The sequence below is a fragment of the Astyanax mexicanus genome, chromosome 12 (genome assembly GCF_023375975.1).
Source record: "Astyanax mexicanus isolate ESR-SI-001 chromosome 12, AstMex3_surface, whole genome shotgun sequence".
Classification (NCBI taxonomy): Eukaryota; Metazoa; Chordata; class Actinopteri; order Characiformes; family Acestrorhamphidae; genus Astyanax; species Astyanax mexicanus.
Genome location: NC_064419.1, coordinates 5849094 through 5871195, shown reverse-complemented (window position 1 = coordinate 5871195; position 22102 = coordinate 5849094). Strand labels below are relative to the sequence as shown.

Below are 22102 nucleotides of genomic sequence, written 5' to 3'. Positions count from 1 at the left end.
ACAGTGTTTGTCCTGGGATACTTAATTTGTCCTGGGATAAGGCTGTGCCTGTTTGAGGTATTTTTCTTGCAGTTGGGTCATGTTCGGATAATGCAAAGACAGAGTTTGTCCTGGGAAAAGCGTACTAATTTTGTCCTGGGATTAAGAAATGTCTCATAATGGTTAAAGTAATAGATATAATTGATTTTGATTAAGTGCAGATCAAATTTACCAGTGTTAAATCAATTCTAGTAGTGTCATCACTCATGACAAGTGAAAGTAGACAAGATAAATGTGCATCGTAAGGATTTGGATAAATATAATATCTGAATCATTCGCTCTTTGACCTCAAACACACGTTTTCCATTCCAAAACCGCTTACACATCCATAGTTTCACTACCAGCAGGGATGACTGAGCGGATAGTCATCTACTGAACCAAAATAATGCAAGCTCAAACTCTTTATATTCCACTGCATGTTTATTTCTGCAGTCTTCTGCATTACTGATCAGCCAAATATACCAAATATGGGCAATAATAAAAGAGCATGCAGCTGAAACTGTGATGCAAGTGTGCACATGGAGGCTTAAAAGCATCATGTACACATGTTGTTTTCTTTTCCGCCCTGTTCACACATATGAGGTCATTTCTTTTATATATTTTCCTGTTTAGACCACAGTGTAAAACTGGTCTCTCACACATCTTAGGCCTAGTTTCACCTATACATGTCTTGTTGTTCTCTGTCTTCGCTCATAAAAACACACATTCAATCATTTTTTAACTATTTTGTTGCATTTCTAGTCTACTTAAAACAAAGCCTACAGGAAGCTTTTGCACAAAGTAGCATCACTTTTTATTTTACAGACGACTTTTTACTACTACTTCTTACATTTTGTCACAATTATCTGTACTTCCTACTTCTTACATTTAAAAAATGGCACCTAAATATTACTCCTATTTTATTTCAGCTTGTTTTCATTCCGGCTATTCATTGTTTAATAGAACCCCCATCTAGATAAATCTCTCCATCCAGATAGAGTGAATCTGATTGTGGTTGGATGTAGAGAAGTTTAAGCATATACCATTCAGACTTACTATTGGTTTATACTGTGATCCATTACACTTGCACACGTCATGCCCACACTTCAGTTTCTGATACTCACCATCAGTGTGTAGTCATTCCCCCCGGGGCTACCTTTGATAAACTTGTAGATCATACAGTAAATTATGATTAACTGTCTGGCCTCTAAATTCTAAATTAAATTCAAAGGAAAAGTAAAAAGAAATCATATTTACATATTTATTTGGAACACAAGATACTAAATAGAATTTTTGGGCAAACGAATTGGTATAACAAAAATAAAAAAGTTAGATCACCTTTCCTTTTGGTTGTAATAACTTGATGTTTTAATTTATGCTAAGTTAAGTTTTCATTACTTATTACTTTATGAAGTTTTTTTTAAGGCCATTGAAACCAGTTTGCTCAATTATTTGAAATAAATTACAGTGTAAAAGTTAAAGTAAGTATAAAAAAAAATCCAATTTGATTTAACTTAAACCTTTAATGTTTAACGTTTCTAATTTGAACATGCTTATATTGTTTTACGGTGTAGCTAATATATGTCTGCAGTTTAGTAGGTGTAGTGAATATGAGTTATGAATAAAATGCAAAAAATTCAGAATGAGTTAGTGTGGGATAAAGTGTGAGGATCGTCCAATAGGTGCAGTGTACTGTGAGACAAGCTGTGTAGGTGCATTTGCACATCTTTGGCAGCAATTGGTGCAATGTAAAGTAGCTGAATATAGCATTCAGTAAAAGAGGAATCCTGTGGAAAGTAACATATTGCCAAAAATATGACATTGCATTAAATTGCATGTAAGAAAAGTAAATAAATTATAAATTCTTTCTTTATCAATCTGTCAAAAATATTTGTGTATAAAATATGCAGAATATTATTTATATATATGTTATATATATATGTTTGTTTCCTGTAGGAGATTCATTCACTTATTTAATCCTACAAAAACATCAACGTGTGTCATATGACCAGTTGTGCCCAAACGTTTGTGTAATACTCTATACACATTTCCTGAAATTGGAAGATGGAAGAACGATCATAATTGGAATTTGAAACATCATGACAGTGTGTACTATTTTCCGCGTGAGTATTTGTCAGTGTGACAATAATAAAGTCATGAGTGAGGTTTCGAGCCACTGCCATCAGCATCTGACAGAGACAGCGGACAGTGACGTAACTTTCCTGTGTTTCCTGTGCTGATGACCACTGGCATGGTGGTGGTGTATGACGTGTTAGTGTGTGTTGTGCTTATATAATATCAGACACAGCAGTGCTGCTGGAGTTTTTAAATACCAAATTGTTGGACAGAGAACAGACCACTGAATAGAAATATGCAGCTAACAGCTTTTTGTTGGCAGTGTCCTGTGGGTAGTATTCTGTGAGCAGCGTCCTGTGGGTAGTGTACTGTGGGAAGCTTCCTGTGGGCAGTGTCCTGTGGGTAGTATCCTGTGAGCAGTGTCCTGTGAGTAGTGTACTGTGGGAAGCGTCCTGTGGGCAGTTTTACTGTTGGCAGTGTCCTGTTGGCAGCGTCCTGTTGGCTAGTGTCCTTTGGCTAGTGTCTTGTTGCCAGCATCCTGTGAGGTGTGTCCTGTGAGCAGCATCCTGTGGGCAGCATCCTGAGGGCAGCGTCCTGTGAGTAGAGTCCTTTGGTTAGTGTCTTGTTGCCAGCATCCTGTGGGTGGTGTCCTGTGGGTGGTGTCCTGTGGGCAGCGTTCTGTGGGCAGCATCCTGTGGGCAGTGTCCTGTTGGCAGTGTCCTGCAGGCAGCAGTATTATACTGTAGGCAGCGTATTGTGGGCAGGATTCTGTAAGCAGCATTCTGTAAGCAGTGTCCTGTTGGCAGTGTCCTGTAGGCAATGTCCTTTGGAAAATGTCCTTTGAGCAACGTTCTTTGGGCAGGGTCCTTAAGAAGCGTCCTGTTGACAGTGTCCTGTGGGCAGCGTCTCGTGGGCAATGTTTTGTAGGCAGTGTAATAACAAAGTTTGCAGAGAAACAGATACAGGACTACAGTCTGTAATTATAGAACTACAAATTTCAACCATATAAGATCAGTAGAGTTGATAATAACGATAGATCATTTGTGTAGGTATAAAAAAGTGGTTTTAATGTTATGGCTGATCAAACATTTCATATTTTACACTTTTTTTGTGCCAATGCTACCATATATTACACAATTTATGCCTCTCAGAAAGTCCTAAGCAGAACTTTAACTGTATGCAGGTCTCAGTTCAGTATTTCGGAGGGCCTCTTCTTTGCATGTACCCACTAGTGGCTCAGTGTGGCTGAAAATACATCCGCCTTCGACAAAAGAGGAACCACACGCTGTGTTTGTCCACTTCTCTCTGTCCGCTTCTTCAGACGACCGTCAGAGCGCTCACAATCTCTGAGCGTTTTGTAACTTTCTCCTCTGGTTTAGCAACACAGGGCATGTTTAACTTCCTTTAGGCGCTTTACAGCCAACTGCTCTCAGATGCTTCGTCTAGGAAGCTAATGAAGGCCACATCAGCAGTGCGCTATGCGTGAGTTTATATAGTTAAATAACATGTGATATGCAGACAGGTCTTGCTAATGGAGTAATGAAATAGGTGTAACTGAATTGTGGGCGGAGGAACATGGGAGGAACAGGTCTGAGACTCCTCCTCCTGTTAACCTAATGTTATATAAGGCCCATCTCTGCCTTTAGTGCCTTTTTTAATAATTTGAATTCAATTTTTTTTACCCCATTTTCTCCCCAAATTTGCATTGCCAATTACCCAACCCACTAAACCCATTAGGACTCCACCTATCACTAGTGATGCCCCAATGCCTGCTCCAATACATGTGAAGTCAGCCACCGCCTCTTTTTAAAAGTCTTACAGAGGAAAGCGCAGCAACTCGATTCTGATACATCAGCTCACAGATGCCTTGTGCTGATCCTCATCACCCTTTGGAGTGATGTGGGGAGAGAGCGACATCTACCCACCCAGAGAGAGCAAGGCCAATTGTGCCCTCTCAGGTCTCTAGTAGTTAATGGCAAGCTGCATGACTGGGATTCAAACAGGCAATCTCCCGATCATAGTTTTTTAGGGTAAAATTATTGCTAATCTTCTTTCAATTTCACAAACACAAACAAGTACACTACTGATATTCCAATAAAGTGATCACCAGTGATCACTCGATAACTTTACGCACCTTAACGTTTACAGGACGGTGTGCAGCCATGAGTCACATATTGTATCTGATTGAAGCAGGTCTGCTACATGGTGATGGAGGGGAAGTATGCTGTATTAAGTAAAGTACTTAATTAAAGTAACATCATCAACATGAGGAAGCCGAATATGACTCAAGTGGTCTTAAATAGAGATTTCAGTAATTAAATCGGGAGGGTGAAGAACCGCATTTATTTGTAGAATGAAGCCCCTACATGTCAAGGTAAACGCTAAAGCTCTCTCTGAGACACATCAGTATCAAAATACTGTGCTTTATGACTCTCAAAATATAAATTTTTTTTAGATCCTTTTCCTTTCGGACACACCTTCTCATTCTATGTTTTTTGTTGTTTCTTTATTTAATTTATTTTCTACATTGTAGATTAATATTAAAGACATGAAAACAATTAAGGGATACATATGTATCCCTTAAGTAAACATAGTAAACAGTAAAAAAAGAAGTGTTAGTCCTCCACGTGATCCAGTCCCCTGATCTAAACCTGATAAACTGAGATGGTGATTTGAGGTGATTTAATTCACAGCGTGAAGGAAAAGCAGCAACTATTGTTCAGCACCTCCAGAAACTCCTAAACTCCTTCAAGACGCTGAGAAAACCATTCCAGGTGACTCTCCCTCATGAAGACACTGAGATTAAAATCTCACCAAGAGCGTGCAGATCAGTCCTAAAAGCTACCATCAAAAATATGCTTAGAAGAATCCAAAGTATAAAAAATATTCTGATTCTGCTTGAATTGTGCACCAGGAGTAAAGGCATAAAGTTATTCAAAAGCAGTGTGTAAGACTGGTGGAGGAGAAAATTATGCCAAGATGCATGAAAACTGTGATTAAAAACCAGGGTTATTCCACCAAATATTGATTTCTGAACTCTGAACTTTATGAATATGAACTTTTTTTTTGCATTATTTGAGGTCTGAAAGCTCTGCATCTTTTTTGTTATTTCAGCCATTTTTCATTTTCTACAAATAAATGCTCTAAATAACAATATTTTTATTCAGAATTTGGGAGAAATGTTGTCTGTAGTTTATAGAATAAAATAACCATGTTCATTTTACTCAAACATAAACCTATAAATAGCAAAATCAGAAAAAAAAAAGATTCAGAAACTGAGGTGATCTCTTAATTTTTTCCGGAGCTGTGTGTGAGAATCTATTGACAAAAGAGATGATGTATTAGGTATTACTGTGTTAAAGATATTTATAGTATTAGTTTGATCATGGGCAGTAGATGGTCTAAAAGGATTGAGAATCACTGCCAGAGAAGAATTACTTTTGGTTCCCTAAAGAACCATTTTAAAGAGATTTTTAAAGAGTGTGAAGAAGTGGAGTAAAGAACTTCTTCCAAAAAACCTTCACTTTTTAGGTATTTTTGGTTACCAATTTATACATTATTTCATTATTCACACCATCACTCACACAGCTCTCCCAGCCGACATGTTCATGTGGGGCTCACATGGGGGAAACGTGGGCTAAGGGGGGTTTCAGGTGGGCATGAGCTCTGCGTGGGTTTGTACATGTGTCAATAATGGGACCCATTAGCACTTCACAAATGGGTCCTGTCATCAGTGCCCACATTAAACTCATATGGGCCCCATCTAGGCCCTATCTTAGCTTCCCTTGCAGTGTACCAATCACTCTGGGTCCCATCACTGACCATGATTCTGAGACCTAGCTAGGCTACCCATACAGGTCTCACATGGGTATGTAAGCTGGGCTATTACAAATTCTCCTCTTCTACAGCTTTTATATCAGAACTAATTTCCATTTCTCCACAGGCCAGTAAATACCACTGGCAGAGTCAGAATGTCAAGCAGAGCGGAGTGGATGATATGGTGCTCCTGTCCAAGATCACTGAGGACGCCATCGTGGAGAACCTCAAGAAGAGATACATGGACGACTACATCTTTGTATCCTTTCACTTCAGGATACCCAATTACTACAAAACCCTTTACATCCCATAGTCTCATAGTTTTAGTTGGTATTTTCGGGTCACTGGGTTGATAATGTTGGCTGAGGTTGGTTCAATCCATGTTCAGAACTAGCTGAGGGTGCTTTCACACCTGCCTTGTTTGGCCCGGGTCTTCTGACTCTTCAGTTTCGTCCAAACCAACATAACAGCATAGGAGATGCCGTCTGACCAAAAGTGGGGTTTCTCAATCTGGATTAACTAAGATGAGGTTTGGTTGATCTGCAGCTTGAAAACACTTCTTTTTTTGGAAAGTTCAGACTTTTAGAATACGTTGAGGCAGACCATCATCACAATAAACATAAGGGGAAAAAAGGGGGTTGTGCCGAAATCTGATTTCCTTTGGTGAGTACAACAGATTTGGCTGCCCTGCTAAAAAAATCCTGTTCAAGACCAAAGTCAGTGCAGTGTTTTCCTGGAAAATCTTACAGCACTTCATGCTTCCCTCTGCTGATAACTTTTATGAAGATGCGGATTTCATTTTCCAGCAGGACTTGGCACACTGCCCACACTGCCAAAAGTACCAATTGGGCTATAATATTCTAATTTTCTGAGACACTGATTTTTGAGTTTTCATTGGCTGTAAGGCAAAATCAGCAATGCTAAAAATTAAAAATTAAACACCTAAAATAGATCATTCTGTGTGTAATACATCTATATAATATATGAGTTTCACATTTTATAATCTTCTCCCTACACTGCATTGTAAAACCAAAACTAACTGAAGCAAATAAAGCAATGTATCAAACACAGGAACCTTTGTCTGGATCCTCAGAATACCATAAGTTTTCTGCACTGCATTTGATTATATTGGTCCTTCTAATGAAAATGTAGTGCTTAAGGTACTGAGAAGATACCCAGAGAAACGTTCTTCCTCAAAACACTGAACATGCCACCATTCATTATTAGCCACATTAGCATTTCTGACCAAACTACCTCTTTAAATTTTCACTTCCTGTCAGCTCAATACCAGTGTTCAAAAATACTGAACAGCTTCAGGATCTTCCAAGTAACAAAGTAAAAATACTTTCTTACCTCACTTAAGTAGAAATGTTGGTTATCTATACTTTACTAGATTAATTTATTTTTTAGACGACTTTTTACATCTACTTCTCACATTTTCACACAATTATCTGAACTTTCTACTTCTTACATTTTAAAAAATAGTCTTGTTACTCCTATTTCATTTCAGTTCGTTTTCATTCCGGCTTCTCATTCAATAAAAATACTATCAAGATAAATCTCTCCTCCATCCAGATAGAGTGAATCTGATTGTGATTGGATGTAGAGAAGTATAAACATATACCATTCCGACTCCCAATTGGTTTATACTGTGATCCATCACACCTGCACACGCCCCACCCCCTCCAACACTCCCCCAAGAACATAGCAGACATATGTAGCCTAGTATGAAGATAATTCATGCAGAGACTCAAGAGACAAACTCCAGTTTTACAAACGTCCAACTAAGCTTCTTTAATTTATTTACATTCTACTAAAATACATTCATTTTTAATGGGCATAAATGCAGCTGAAACAGAGAGGAGCCTAGTGCATCCCAAATAATATTTATCAACATTAACATTTTAATAATAGAACATTATAGTCATTATAGCGTTTAGAAAAATGTGTTTTGGGAAGGGAGTTAGTGCACTATAGCACTCTGTGACGTGGCCTTAGCTTTTGTCCTTAATAGTGTAATATATGCAGTTAATTATTAATATCAACGCTTTGTTTAAAACATTTAAGTTGTGATTAAACAAAAAAAATCGAATTATCGAAATTGGATATTTTGCTGTACATTTTCATTAAACCCTAAGTTAATTTTTTGCTTAAACTCACATGTAAGGAACCCAGAAATTTAGAAATTAATTTAAATCAAATTCAAATCATAAAATAAAAGATTACATGTTACTTATATGTATATACTTATTTAACGTATTAATTAGTTAACAAATTCTCATTAAACTAAATCATCAAAAAAAAAAAAAAATTCCAATTAAAGTCAAATTTCAATTAAAAAACATCCCACTGTATCCCGTTGCAGGAAATGCAGCTAAATTTAAATATGTTAATTACATTCAGTTTTAAAGATATCTTAATCTATTAATTGTATACTGAATTACTAACTAATTAGTCATTATTTAAACTTAATTACACTTCATTCTCACTGGTTCACACAGCCAGCGGATCAGGAGATGAGAGCGGTTCCTCTTTCCTGTCCACAGCATGTCTCAACATCCAGCACTGAGCAACACACACTTCCCCCTTTCACTCTGCTCACGCCTGTCACAGCTCACTACTGAAAACTCAGAGCTCAGCCTGGCTTTCCTTATCAATCAGAGATGAGTTAATTAAAGGCAACCAAATCCATCTAAAGGAAAAGGACTTTTTTTTTTGGAACTAAAAAAAGTGCTCAGATTGTTTTCCCTATAAACAGAGATTTAAATTGTGAATTTGAAATACACTGATCTTTTAAAGACAAAGAAATCTGGTTGTAATTTTAATATAATATTATTTTATGTATTTTAATTTAATTTAAATTTCCACAACCATGAAATTTAGGTTCAAACTCGGATAATTTATTTCATTTTTTATTCAAATTTGGCCATTAATATAGGTTAAAAGTGAACATTTCTAAACCAAAGTATTCAATTGTAAAAAAAAAAAAAAAAAAGGAAAAGGAAAAAAGTAAATATAATAAAATCATAAAGTCTGACTGTGAACTGCCTGTGATTTTACTTTATTCTTTTTTAAATAAAAAAAATATATATTAATTCAAAATCAGACAATGCACACAATGACTAGAAAATAAAAACTGTGAAATTAATAAATATAAAAAACACGAGAAATACCCTTCAAGTCAATGATTTAACATTTTTAACCCCAAAAATATGTCCATATAATTAAAATAAAATTAATAAAGAAACCTGGCTGTGATGAAACTAAAAATAAAACAGAAATGTGGATAGACATTTATGGCTCTTGTTTTAAGTAAAATGTTCAAAAACAAAAACAAAAATAGCATTATTATTTTAAATACATTTAAATTCATAAAATCCAGAAACATATTATTTAGTGTTTAAGAATATAAATATTGGCTTTAATGAAAATATGCTGAATGATAGTAGAGATACTGTACTGAATTTAATCAGTTTTATTCCCTGACTCTGTTCTGAAGACCTACATTGGATCTGTGTTGATATCAGTCAATCCATTCAAGCAGATGCCGTATTTTACTGACCGTGAGATCGAGCTTTACCAAGGAGCCGTAAGTCACTCACTGATCACATGACCATGATATAACTTACCAAACATACTGGACACAACATGCTGCACTTTATGCATTGTTACACATTGTATACATTGTATATTATAATTAAAACAGTAGTATAATAAAAATACAAATACAGTATTTCACAAAAGTGAATACACCACTCACATGTTTGTAAATAATAAATGTTTTTGAGCAGATTTTACTGAGCATCTGTGGGGCATCCTCAAGTGAAACGTGGAAGAGCACAAGGTCTTTATTATCCACCAGCTCTGTTAACACAGTGCTAAAAAATTATGGTGGCCACCAGAAAATATTGATACTTTGTGCACAGTTGGGCATTTGAAAACCACTTTAAAATAAGGCTCCTTTATAAAGGGTTTATCAATAGTTTATAAAGAAGTGAAATAAATATTATTAATTAAGTTGTAAATCCTTTAAAAACATTAATAAGCACTTACAACACATACATATAAAGAAAAACAGGGACAATTACTTTTTAAACATATCTAATAGTTTAGTTATTTAATATGTTATTAGAGTTTAATGAATAAAGTTATTAACCGATATGTTAATGATGACTGATGGAAAAGATGAAGTAAGATTAGTATCTACTAAAATCTGAGGTTTAACAGTATAAACAAATGTATGTGTTGTAACTACTTATTATTGGTTTATAACCAACTAATAATTAAAAACATTAATAAACTCCTTTATAACCTATTTATAAACCCTTTGACAAAAAAGCCTATGACATCATAGATTCACATATAGTTATTTGTGTTTACCCTTATTTTTGGACAATAAGGAGCACCTAACATCTTTTAATGTTAAAAAATGTTAAAAAATAGCAGTGTGCCTTAAAATCTGGTGCGCCTTATGTATGAATTCTACCAGTCAGGCATTAAGGAGCAGTAAAGCCACTCCAATAAAGTACAGTGATGTAAGTGTGCGTTTTCAGTGAAGTTTCTCCAGCACTAAGGCTGGGTGCAGCAGCATTAGCATTAGCCGCTAACCGCAGTGCTAGTTCTTTTGCTAGTTCAGAGGCGAGTATATCAGACTGTAATCTGCATGTTGGCAGAGCTAAAACAAGAAACCTGGGGCAAACCGCTAGCTGATAGCACCCTGGGTTACCGAAACACTCAGGGTTCCTCAGTCTAGTGCTATCGGGCAGCTTTTACATCCCTTTAGGGCTGTGGTTAGCGGCTAATGCTAATGCTGCTGCACCCAGCCTTAGTGCTGGAGAAACTTCATTGAGAACTCACTTTTAGACAAAGTACTTGAAATCTAAGCTTACTGTAAATAAACAGAAGCACGTTACTCACCCAAATAAATAGTTTTTAGGAGAGAAATCTGTGTAGATTAACATCCAGAGCTCGTTTGACTTTGAAATATATATTTTTTAAGAATTACAGTTTTGTTTTCTTTGTTTACGCTTCCCCCAGCTTCCCCATTAGAAGGGAAACATGGTGACACCCTTGCTCACTTCGAAGTAGGCATCCTTACTAGTGTCGCTTAATATGCCTTATAATCCAGTGTGCCTTATGTATGAAAATAGACCAAAAAATAAACTCAATAGAGTTCACATCCTCTTAAAACTTACTAAACTCACACACTCACTACAATCTCTCACCATCTCACCTTTGTGTGTCATCTTTTTTTTACTGTTGTCTTTCTCTCTCTCTCTCTTTCTCTCTCTCTCTCTCTCTCTGCAGGCCCAGTATGAAAATCCTCCTCACATCTATGCTCTAACAGACAACATGTACAGAAACATGATGATCGACAGTGAGAATCAGTGTGTCATTATCAGGTGATTTCCTTCGATTCAGCACTGATTGATGATTGATTGATTGATTGAGTCTGGATGGATTGTTGTTCCTTTGTTTTGACACACCAGTGGTAAGTTATCTAAAATCACAGAAGACTAGTCTCCAATCCAATGTTTGAATTTTAACATTTTAACAACATAAAATTACTGATGAATTCAGACAAAAATCGCATGAACAGTCTCAGTGTTTGGCTTAATAGCTCACAAAAAACAACATTTTCAGCTCAGCATGGCTATTGCGCTTGCGCAGATTTCCACATAGAGAGGGGCTCACAATATTTAAGCACCACTTCTAACAATTAGCGGTGACCCTATTTTGGTTATTTCAAACAAAAACTGCTTATGTTGGAAAATGTCAACTTTACAGGAGACGGAAAAAATAACCTTTTTACCTTAATAACAAAACAATGTATTCAATTATTTGCTGTAATTTTTAGTAATCGTTTAATAATACAATGAAATGATGTCAAAACCTACACTATATTGCCAAATGTTTTGGTAATTTAATGTAAAAATATCACCTTAAACCAACTGCCCTGTAATTTGCTAAAGTAAAATTCATTTGTAAAATTTGGTGGCTGGCAATTAATTTGTCATAAATATCACAATGTGATGCAACAACATAAGGAGGGTAAAGACCAGCACATGCCTCCTTCCACACATGTAAAGTCAGACTCCACCTCTTTTCAAACTGCTCCTGAAGATGCAACATTTCCAAGTAGCATCACAGCATGCTTGGAGGAAAGCGCAGCAACTCATTTCCGATACATCAGCTCACAGGCGCCTTGTGCTGATTGACAAGCATTGATAAGCAGAAAGAGCGCCATCTATCCACCCAGAAAGAGCAAGACCAATTGTACTCTCTCAGGGCTCCAGCAGTTGATGGCAAGCTACATGACTGGGATTCAAACCAACTTTTTTTTTTGTTTGACATATTATTAACTTTTAATGCAATGCAAAGTGTGACTAAGGTTTTTAAATGGGGTAGGTATGGGTTAAAGATTAGAGATGGGCATGGTAACAGACAGGTGTTGGTACAATGTCCAAGACTGGCATCCATTGAACATGCCCACTGCTTGGGTGTATGTGCTCACCACCTTGAACTGTTCTTGAGTGTTTTCACTATCATAGATGGAGTTAAATTCTGTATTATTGGAGGCAGTGATATAAACACAGAGCAGAACTGACTCAGAGTTTAGTTCACTTTCATTATTATGTATGATATGAGCACTTCCGGCTTCAGAACTAGTGCTTCGTCCACCAGGCTGGGTTTTCTTTTGGTTTCTGAGAAGCGCTGAGGAACTAAGTCTAAGCATCATTTCCTGTCTGATTAGCAGAACTGCTAAGCCTTTTGCTCACCACAGCTCAGTGCTGAAAGTCCACTGCTTCACTTAGCATAAATATGTAGAGTGACCTATGGAGAGTGACCTCTGACCCTTAAAGACCATCTAACAGGATGATGCTGAGTCATTATAGGTCTGACAGGTGGAATCTACACGATTTGAACCTCTGCCCTAACTTTCTGTAACTCTGTAACAGTAAAGCAATACCACATATAGACCACGGTGTGTGTGTGTGTGTGTGTGTTTGTGTGTGTGTGTGTGTGTGTGTGTATGCATGTGCGTGCATGCGTGCCTGTCTGAGAGGTGCACATATGACCAAGAATAGGCATATAGAAATGACTGTAACAATACCCCAAAGTGTTTGATTCATAAGAAAAGAAACTGCTGAAGCAGAACCGCATATCTCCAAAAAAACAATTATTTTTAATCAACTTTTAATAGAAGTCAGTGTAAAAAATTCATGTTATTTTTGTCATTTTGTCACATCCTTGCCCTGTTTCCCTGTTGTTCCCCCTGTTGTTTCGCTTCCTGCGTTTTTCTTTGTTAGTTTACCTTTTCCTCCGCCATCCCTGTCATTTCTCCACATGGCACTGTGTGTTCCTCCCATGTCTTTATATTAAATGTTTTTACTTGTGTTCATTTGTAGCTCCGCCCTCTCATTATCAGTCCCCAGGTGTTACTTGTTTCCTTTCCTGCCTTGTGTGTGTATATATGTTACCTTGTTGGTTCTTGTACGTTGTTTGTGTCTGTGATGATGCCAGGTGGGTTCTATGCACGTTTCAATTGCTTCAATGAGCCATTTGGATGGATCCCTTACTGTGACACCACAATAAGGAAACCTGCATAAAATCATATTGTATGTTTAGCTGGATGCCATTGACCTTCCATTAATGTGTGTGTTTGCAGTGGAGAAAGTGGAGCAGGGAAGACGGTGGCAGCTAAATACATCATGGGCTACATTTCCAAAGTGTCTGGTGGTGGACCCAAAGTTCAGGTATTTAAAAAACTCAAAAAGCTCCAGAATGATCTGATCAGGTTTACAGGGAGCTAGAACAACAAGAAAAGCAAATTATGGACCCTATTTTAGTGATCTATAGCGCTCTGTTGAAGTGTGTATCGTGCAGTTGGATTTAGGGCATGTCGGTGTGTCTTTGGTATCAAGAAAACACAAAAAATACACCTTGTGCAGCTCAAAATACGTACAAAAGACATGCATTATTCTCTTAATTATGGGTGTGTTCTGGGCGTAACGTAAAATAAACCAATAAATCAGTGTGTCAGTAGTCATTCCCTCTAAGAGCCAGGTGAGCTCTGACTTTGGCATGTTAATATCTTAACAGCGTGACGTTTTGTGCATCTCAGTAAAGGATACTGACCTGTGCATTTACACTGTGAGCAGTGAAGGTACACCATAGCTCACCATAGCTCATTTAAGGGAATAGCAATGTTGTAACTTTATTCTTTATTCTGTTTATTGTTGAGTTAAAAGTTGATTTTGCGCTCTGCAGTGCGTCCGTGTGTGTGAAGGTGTACACAGCGCGCTGAGAGCACGTATAGGAATGTACTCTGACGATTAACTGTTGTCAGGGTTTTAAGAAATTGACCTGAACACACCTCACTTCCAGACCACCACACCCATCAGTGTAGATTTATTACAACGAAGCTACTTTAAAGGCTTGGGTACATGGCATGAAAATAGACTGTTGGTGGGGTGTAACATAGCAATGAGCATCGTGACACGCTTTACGCAGGGTATAATGTTGGGTCCTATGAGTATTGGCAAATTTGCTGTGTAGTGTTACACATTCAAGCATTACACTAACTGAGATACTACATAGAAGGTGAGACATTTAAATAATTGAATGAACCGCCACTAATCAGTATCACATCAAGTTCAAACAGTGCTAGACTCAAATGTGTTTTCTTGTTTTTTTTCAGCATGTGAAAGACATCATCCTGCAGTCTAACCCTCTGCTGGAGGCCTTTGGCAACGCCAAGACTGTCCGTAACAACAACTCCAGCCGATTTGTAAGCTTCTAATTCATAACTGTCAAATTTTTACCATTTTCTAATTGTCTCAAATGTAATCAGTCAGTCAGTAAGACATCTTGATCTTGGTTCACTTCTTTAACATTGCACTGAAGCTACAAGGCTAATGTAGTGTTGGTACAAGGCTAATTAAATAGCATGGCTCTCAACAGCACAGAGAGATCTGGCTTTACTAATAGACATGTTAATGTGGTTTCTGCCACAGTTTGACTTTATCTATCTATTAATATCTATAAACATGCACTTCTGTAGAAACATCTGACTGTTAGCCACTAGCAGTACACAGATTCGTACATAGATATGTAAGGCCTGATATGCCAGTGTACGTTATTCAGTAGGTATAACACAATGCCGCTGACTCTCATACCGTAGAAGCGTATTGCTGCCAAATACAATAAAGCTAAATATCATTCATCATATTATTATTACGACATACTTCAGAAATATGAATAAACATAATGAGAACAATTATGAGAAATTCTCGTAATTATGGAAATGTATCTAATTATTTGTTTTTCCTGAAAACAAGATATCATGGCATATAATTAGATCTAATGTTGTAATTATTAAATGAACATCTCATTCTTATGAGATATTGTGTCATAAAACACGATCTTATGTTGTGATACTAAAATGAACATCTCATAATTATATGATATTGTGTCATAAAACAAGGTCTTATGTTCTATTTATGAAAAAACACCTCTAAATAAAGAGATTGTGCCATAAAACAAGATCTTATGTTGTTATAAAATAAACACCTCGCAATTATGATATATATATATATGTATATATATATACATATACACTCTAAAAAACAGAGGTACGATATGAGTACTTTTTTGTACTGAAGGGTACATTCTTCATAATTGTACCCTCAAAGGTACAATATTGGTCTTTACAGGGTCAGATTTGTTCCCTCTGAAGTACAAAGTCATTCCGAACAGCAATAAGTACAAAATTGTACCATTTATTCGGCCAAAAGGTACATTCAGTATTCTGTATCACTGCACTAATACACAATATATATTTTAATTGCACATTTTTTATTTAAAAACCAGACAATTTTGGATCATCAAGTTCTCGACACATATTTAGTTGATGATAATGTTTATAATTTTTATAATCTTTATTGGCACAAAAACCATGGGTACAAAAAAGGACTTTCACTGAAAGGTACTTTTTTGTACCTCAATATAAGGTACAGCCCCAGCGACAAGCTTTGTACTCTTTTAAGTACAAATCTGTACTTATATTTCTTAGAGTGTATATATATATATATATCATAAAGTGAAATCCTATGTGGTAGTTAAATAAAGAAAAATAGTTAAATAAAGACCTGGTTATAATGATATAATGAGTCATAAAACAACGATCGTATGTTGTAATTATAAAACTATGCCATAAAATAAGATCTTATGCTGTAATTATAAACAAACATCTTGTAATTATGATTATGATATTATTATGTCATAAAATCAAATCCTATGTGATAATTACAAAAAACATTTCCTAATTTTGAGAAAGTATCTCCTAATAATGACATCATAAAAACAAAATATGTTGAAATTTTTCATAATGCTTATGCTTATGAAAAACTTTGTGTTTCATTTTTACAACATAATATTTTTATGATAAGGTGTCTATTGCACATTTAAAGCAGACATGCTGAATATTTTTGGATTATACCTGGTGTAAAGAAAGAATACTAACTAAAATATATCCATATGGATACCTGATAAATGCATACATGTCATATATGTATATATATATATATATGGACAAAAGGAGCCCTACTCATTCACTGTCTGAAATAAAGGGTATTTAAATAAGTTTATTCTGCTTTTGTTGGAGTATCAGTCTCCACTGTTTTCACAAGGCTTTCTATTAGGTTTGAAGCAGCCTTTGTTGTTAGAATTTGATTGCATTCAGCAACAAGTGACAAGTTAGTGATTGTGACAAAGGTTGTTGGATGATCACCACTAAGAAACCTTAACATCCACAACTCCCCAACTCATCCAAACTGTGCTGGATGGAGCTATGTCATTCTAGAGAACACAGTTTGTACCCCTCTACGCCTGGCATTAGATTAAGCATTGTACCATATCTTTATATTTATCTTTTAGCGAGAGTTTATCTTTCTGTTCTATTGGCAACAGTTCTCTACAGGCACTGGACAAGCTGTGTGTATCAGAAATAAGAGCAACTTGCATTCATTCAATTAGCCAAATGCATGTATGTGGACATTATTACTGCAAGTATTTGCTTGGTTTCAACAGTCTGGTGTTCATTAACAGGGAAAATACTTTGAGATCCAGTTCAGCCGAGGAGGAGAACCTGACGGAGGCAAAATTTCCAACTTCCTGCTGGAGAAATCTCGAGTCGTGAGCCAGAACGAGAACGAGAGGAACTTCCACGTTTTCTACCAGGTCAGAGAGAGACTCAGAGTTATAGTTAGAACAGAAAAAAGAGAGTAAAGTTAAACGGGGTTTTCACACTGGACTAAAATAAACCCACAGCTTGTGAAGAGTTCGTAGCAGGATGTGAGCAGTGGACCAGCTCTTCACTCTGATGCCTGCAGATCAAACAGACTGACAGCATCTCACAGTAGAAGACAAGTAAAAAAAGAGAGAAAGAGAGAGTCTTCTGAAAGTGTTCGTGGCTTTCAGTCACACCTTTACCAACTGATGTTTTGTAGTTGTCTTTATGCTCACAGTATTTCACACTATAGTAGAGCACCTACCTGCCGGCCTGCTTTCATCCAGAACACTTTTATTCATAACTATCTGCTCCCAAAAGTATTTAGTGGTCTTTATTTGCACATTAGAAATATTGAACATATCACTGGTTCGAATCCCGTTAATGTAGCTTGGCTTAGCCATCGGCTGCCAGAGCCCTAAGAGAGCACAACTGGCCTTGCTCTCTCTGTGTGGGTAGATGGGTGATGTTGATCAGCACAAGGCACCTGTGAGCTAATGTATTGGAACCTCTGAGCACGCTGTGATGTTAATCCGCAATGCTGCATCAACAAGAGGCGGCATGTGCTAGTCCTCACCCTCTAGGTAAACCATCCTAGAACAGGGTCAATAAGGTAAAGAACGAGGGAGGTACAGCTGTCTAGAACAGTCAGGAATTAGGTAAAGTATTGTAGAAAATTGTAAATGAGATTTACCAGTCTAGAACAGTGTGCCTGAGGAAGCGCATTCTAGAACACTATGAAATAAGTAAAGCTCAAAAACCATGTGAATGAGGTAGAGGATCCTAGAACAGTGTGAAGGAAATCGATCATTCTAGAATGGTGTATATGAGGTAGAACAATCAAGAACAGTTTGAATGAGACAAAGTGAAGTAGAGCTTTCTAGAACAGTCAGAAATGAGGTAAAGCATTGTAAAGATTGTGAATGAGGTAGACCAGTTTAGAGTATTCTAGAACAGTTTGAATGAGGTACAGAACTCTAGAAGGGTGTTATGGAGATAAACCTTTCTAGAAAAGTGCTAATTGTGTGACTAGAACATTGTGAAAGAGTTATACCATTCTAGAGCAGTGTAAATGAAGTAGATCATTCTAGAATGGTGTGAATGATGTACACCATTCTCGAAAAGTGCGAAAAACCATTCTAGAATGGCGTGAATGAGATATATCATTCTACAATGGTGTGTATGAGGTAGACCGTTCTAGAATGGTGTCAACAGATCATTCTAGAACAGTGTGAAGTAGAATGGTGTGAATGTTTTAGAACAGTGTAAATGAAATAGACCATTCTAGAAGAGTGTAGACGAGATAGATCAGTCTAGAACAATGTGATTGAGGTACATAATTCTAGAACAGTGTTAACGAGATAAAGCATAGTAGAATTGTGTGACTAATGTAACGCATTCTAGAGCACTGTGAAAGAAGTAAAGCTCAACAATCGTGTGAATAAGGTAGAGGATCTTAGAATAGCGTAAATGAGGTTGACCACTCTAGAACAGTGTGACTGAGGTAAAACATTCTTGAATGGTGTGCATTAAAGCAGACCCTTCTAGAATTGTGTGAATAAGGTAGCCCATTCTAGAACATTGTAAATGAGATGAGAGGCTGTTCTAGAAAGGTGCGAATGATGTAACCCATTCTGGAATGATGTGTATGATGAAGACCATTCTAGAATGGTGTGAATATACCATTCTAGAACAGTGTAAATGAAGCAGACTCTTCTAAAATTATGTAAATGAGGTAGACCATTCTAGAATTGTGTGAATTGACCATTCTAATACATTGTGAATGAGATAGAATGGTGTGTATGAGGGAGAACATTCTAGAATGGTATAAATGAGATTAACTATTCTAGAATGGTGTGTATAAGGGAGACATTCTAGAACGGTGTGAATAAGGCAGACCATTCTACAATGGTGTGAATTAAGTAGACCATTCTAGAACAATGTGAATAAGGCAGAACATTCTAGACCAGTGTGGCTGAGATAGAACATTCTAGAACAGTATAAATGTGGAAATCTTTGTAGAATAATATGAGATAGTGGAAAACATTGCAGAACATTGTACATTTTTAGAGCATTTTCTGATTTAAGGACCATTTTCTAGAACTCTGGCTGAGTACGGTAATTAATTACGGTCTTCTGCTCTTGGTCACAGGTGATCGAGGGCTCATCGGCTCAGCAGAAAGAAGCTCTGGGGATCATGACTCCTGACTACTACAACTTCTTGAACCAGTCAGGCACCTACAAAGTGGACGGCACCAATGACAGCAAAGATTTTCAGGAGACGATGGTACGAATCGCCTTGGTTTTTTGTGGTTTATCTTGATTACTGAAGTGGGAAATTCCTCACTGAGGCTTTGTATTACAGGAAGCCATGCAGGTGATCGGCATTCCAGGAGACTGTCAGACGCAGGGCCTGCAGATAGTGGCGGGAATTTTACACCTGGGCAACATCAGCTTCATTGAGGCTGGCAACTACAGCCAAGTGGAAAGCACAGACTGTGAGTGTGGAAATCCAGTGATAATACTGGTTGAATGTCCTTGTGTCTTATTGGGTGGTTGTTTTCAACAGTCTGCTCAAGGTAGAGCATTCTAGAACAATGAAGCAATTCTAGGGGTATCTAGACACGCCTTGTTCTTTATGGTTGACCAACCTGGTCTTACTAGTCATCCTGGCCAAAACCAACCAGTTTGGTGCTACTGGTCATGGCCAGCTTAGTTTTGCTGGAAGACAATTTTGTTGGTCACGTTGGTCAACCATATTATACACCAGCCAAACCATCATACTCAAGTGGAAGCTGAGTTGTTCAGCTTGCCCACTTTAAGCTAGTCATGCCGTGTTTTTAGCAGGGTAGAATTTGTTGTGGTCACAGGATGTCAGAAGTTCTAGAAATACTCAAACCAGCTGCCCTCAAACCCACCATCACACCAGGTACATGAGTGAGGTACCAGGTAAATTTTACAGAAACAGCAATGTTACTTTTTTTTGTATTCATATGTTTTTATGCATAGCTAAGAAAAGTCTGGAAGGCGGTTGACAGTTGTCGTGGTTTAAATCAGTTAGTGGTGCACCTATTGTTTCTGCAGCCAAGATCAGCAATACACCATATATTTCACTTTCACCTCATTTCCATTAACATTATTGTTCTATTCTATAAACTGCAGACAACATTTCTCCCAAATTCCAAATGGAAATATTGTTTTAGAGCATTTATTTGCAGAAAATGAGAAATGGCCGAAATAACAAAAAAGATGCTAAGCTCTCAGGCCCTGGATAATGCAAAGAAAACAAGTTCATATTCATAAAGTTTTATAGTGGAGCAATCAATATTTGCTGGATTAACCCTGGTTTTTAATTACAGTAATTACAGTTTTCATGCATCGTGGCATCATGTTCTTCTCCGCCAGTCTTACACACTGCTTTTGGATAACTTTATGCTTTTACTCCTGGTGCAAAAATTCAAGCAGTTCGGCTTGATTATATCCCAGAGGTTTCCAATTTGGTAAAATCAAAGAAACGCAACTCTTATTTTTTTCCAGAGTCGTATATCGCTAACCTCTGTCACTACCGACATGACAATAGACAAGTCTAATTTCAAGTTTCTTTCTAGAGCTTCTGCAGGACTGTGATTTTTTTAACACATGCAAACCAAAGTTTTCTACCCTTGGTGCTACACAGACATGCATTACATAGACTCTGCAGTATATCCTGTCAATACCTTTATCTCTTATTTAATTACATGGAACTCATTTAACTCATTTGTTGCTTTGCGAACGCAGCATTTCCTTCAGGAAGTGTGTATCTAGCTGTTGTGTGAAAACCGCAGAAGCAGATTGAATGAGGTCATTTCCATCAGCCTAACCTCCCACTCACCCCTTCCATCAAATAGCATCATTACTTTTTAGACTGGAGCCACTGCCGCATGCTAATCATTTATTTTGCATACATCTAATTATTGAATTATATAATATTGATTATATCAGTTGTTAAATTGAGCAGTGTTTGCAGCCAGTTAGCTAGGACTGATAACAGAAAGCTAAGCTAAGGTCTAGCCTGTAGCTGGCTAGCTAGTGTGTTCCAATGTACAGCCAAACAGTTCCCTGGGCTGGTTATGATAGGGTTGCATCACTTAAATTCACGTTCTTCATCTGAAAAATCATATTAACTCTACTTTAATCTAACTCCAAATTACTAATTCTCAACCAGTGTCCCTGTTTGGACACACCTCTTTTTCAATGCATTTTCTTTATTTTCATGACTATTTACATTGTAGATTCTCACTGAAGCATCAAAACTATGAATGAACACATGTGGAGTTATGTACTTTAAAAAATGTTATATTCTAGTTTCTTCAAAATAGCCACCCTTTGCTCTGATTACTGCTTTGCACACTCTTGGCATCTTTCTCTCAATGAGCTTCAAGAAGTGGTCACCTGAAATTAAAAGTTTTCCAACAGTCTTGAAGGAAGGAAGGAGTTCCCAGAGGTGTTTATTAGCACTTGTTGCTCTTTTGCCTTCTTCACTCTGTGCTCCAGCTCACCTCAAACCATCTGGATTGGGTTCAGGTCTGGTGACTGTGGAGGTTCAGCTCATTTTTCGTTAAGTGCATAAAACTCCACATGTGTTCATTCATAGTTTTGATGCCTTCAGTGAGAATAATCTACAATGTAAATAGTCCTGAACATAAAGAAAACACATTGAATGAGAAGGAGTGGAAGTATAAGACATTAGGGGTTTCTAATAAAGTGGCCAGTGAGTGGAAGTATAAGACAGTAGGGGTTTCTAATAAAGTGGCCAGTGAGTGGAAGTATAAGATAATAGGGGTTTCTAATAAAGTGGCCAGTGAGTGGAAGTATAAGACAGTAGGGGTTTCTAATATAGAGGCCAGTAAGTGTAAGTATAAG

The 22102-nt window shown here is 37.1% G+C and overlaps 1 protein-coding gene across 1 annotated transcript in view; it reads left to right on the top strand.

Moving 5' to 3' along the window:
• myo1f (myosin IF) overlaps positions 1 to 22102 on the top strand; it is a 44628-nt gene that overhangs the window by 3699 nt on the left and 18827 nt on the right. Inside the window, exons 2-9 of the mRNA XM_007245791.4 lie at positions 6038 to 6169; positions 9410 to 9499; positions 11218 to 11312; positions 13580 to 13667; positions 14612 to 14701; positions 17020 to 17151; positions 19353 to 19487; positions 19566 to 19698. Of these exons, the coding sequence (XP_007245853.3) occupies positions 6038 to 6169; positions 9410 to 9499; positions 11218 to 11312; positions 13580 to 13667; positions 14612 to 14701; positions 17020 to 17151; positions 19353 to 19487; positions 19566 to 19698 (895 nt within the window). The remainder of the gene's footprint in view (positions 1 to 6037; positions 6170 to 9409; positions 9500 to 11217; positions 11313 to 13579; positions 13668 to 14611; positions 14702 to 17019; positions 17152 to 19352; positions 19488 to 19565; positions 19699 to 22102) is intronic.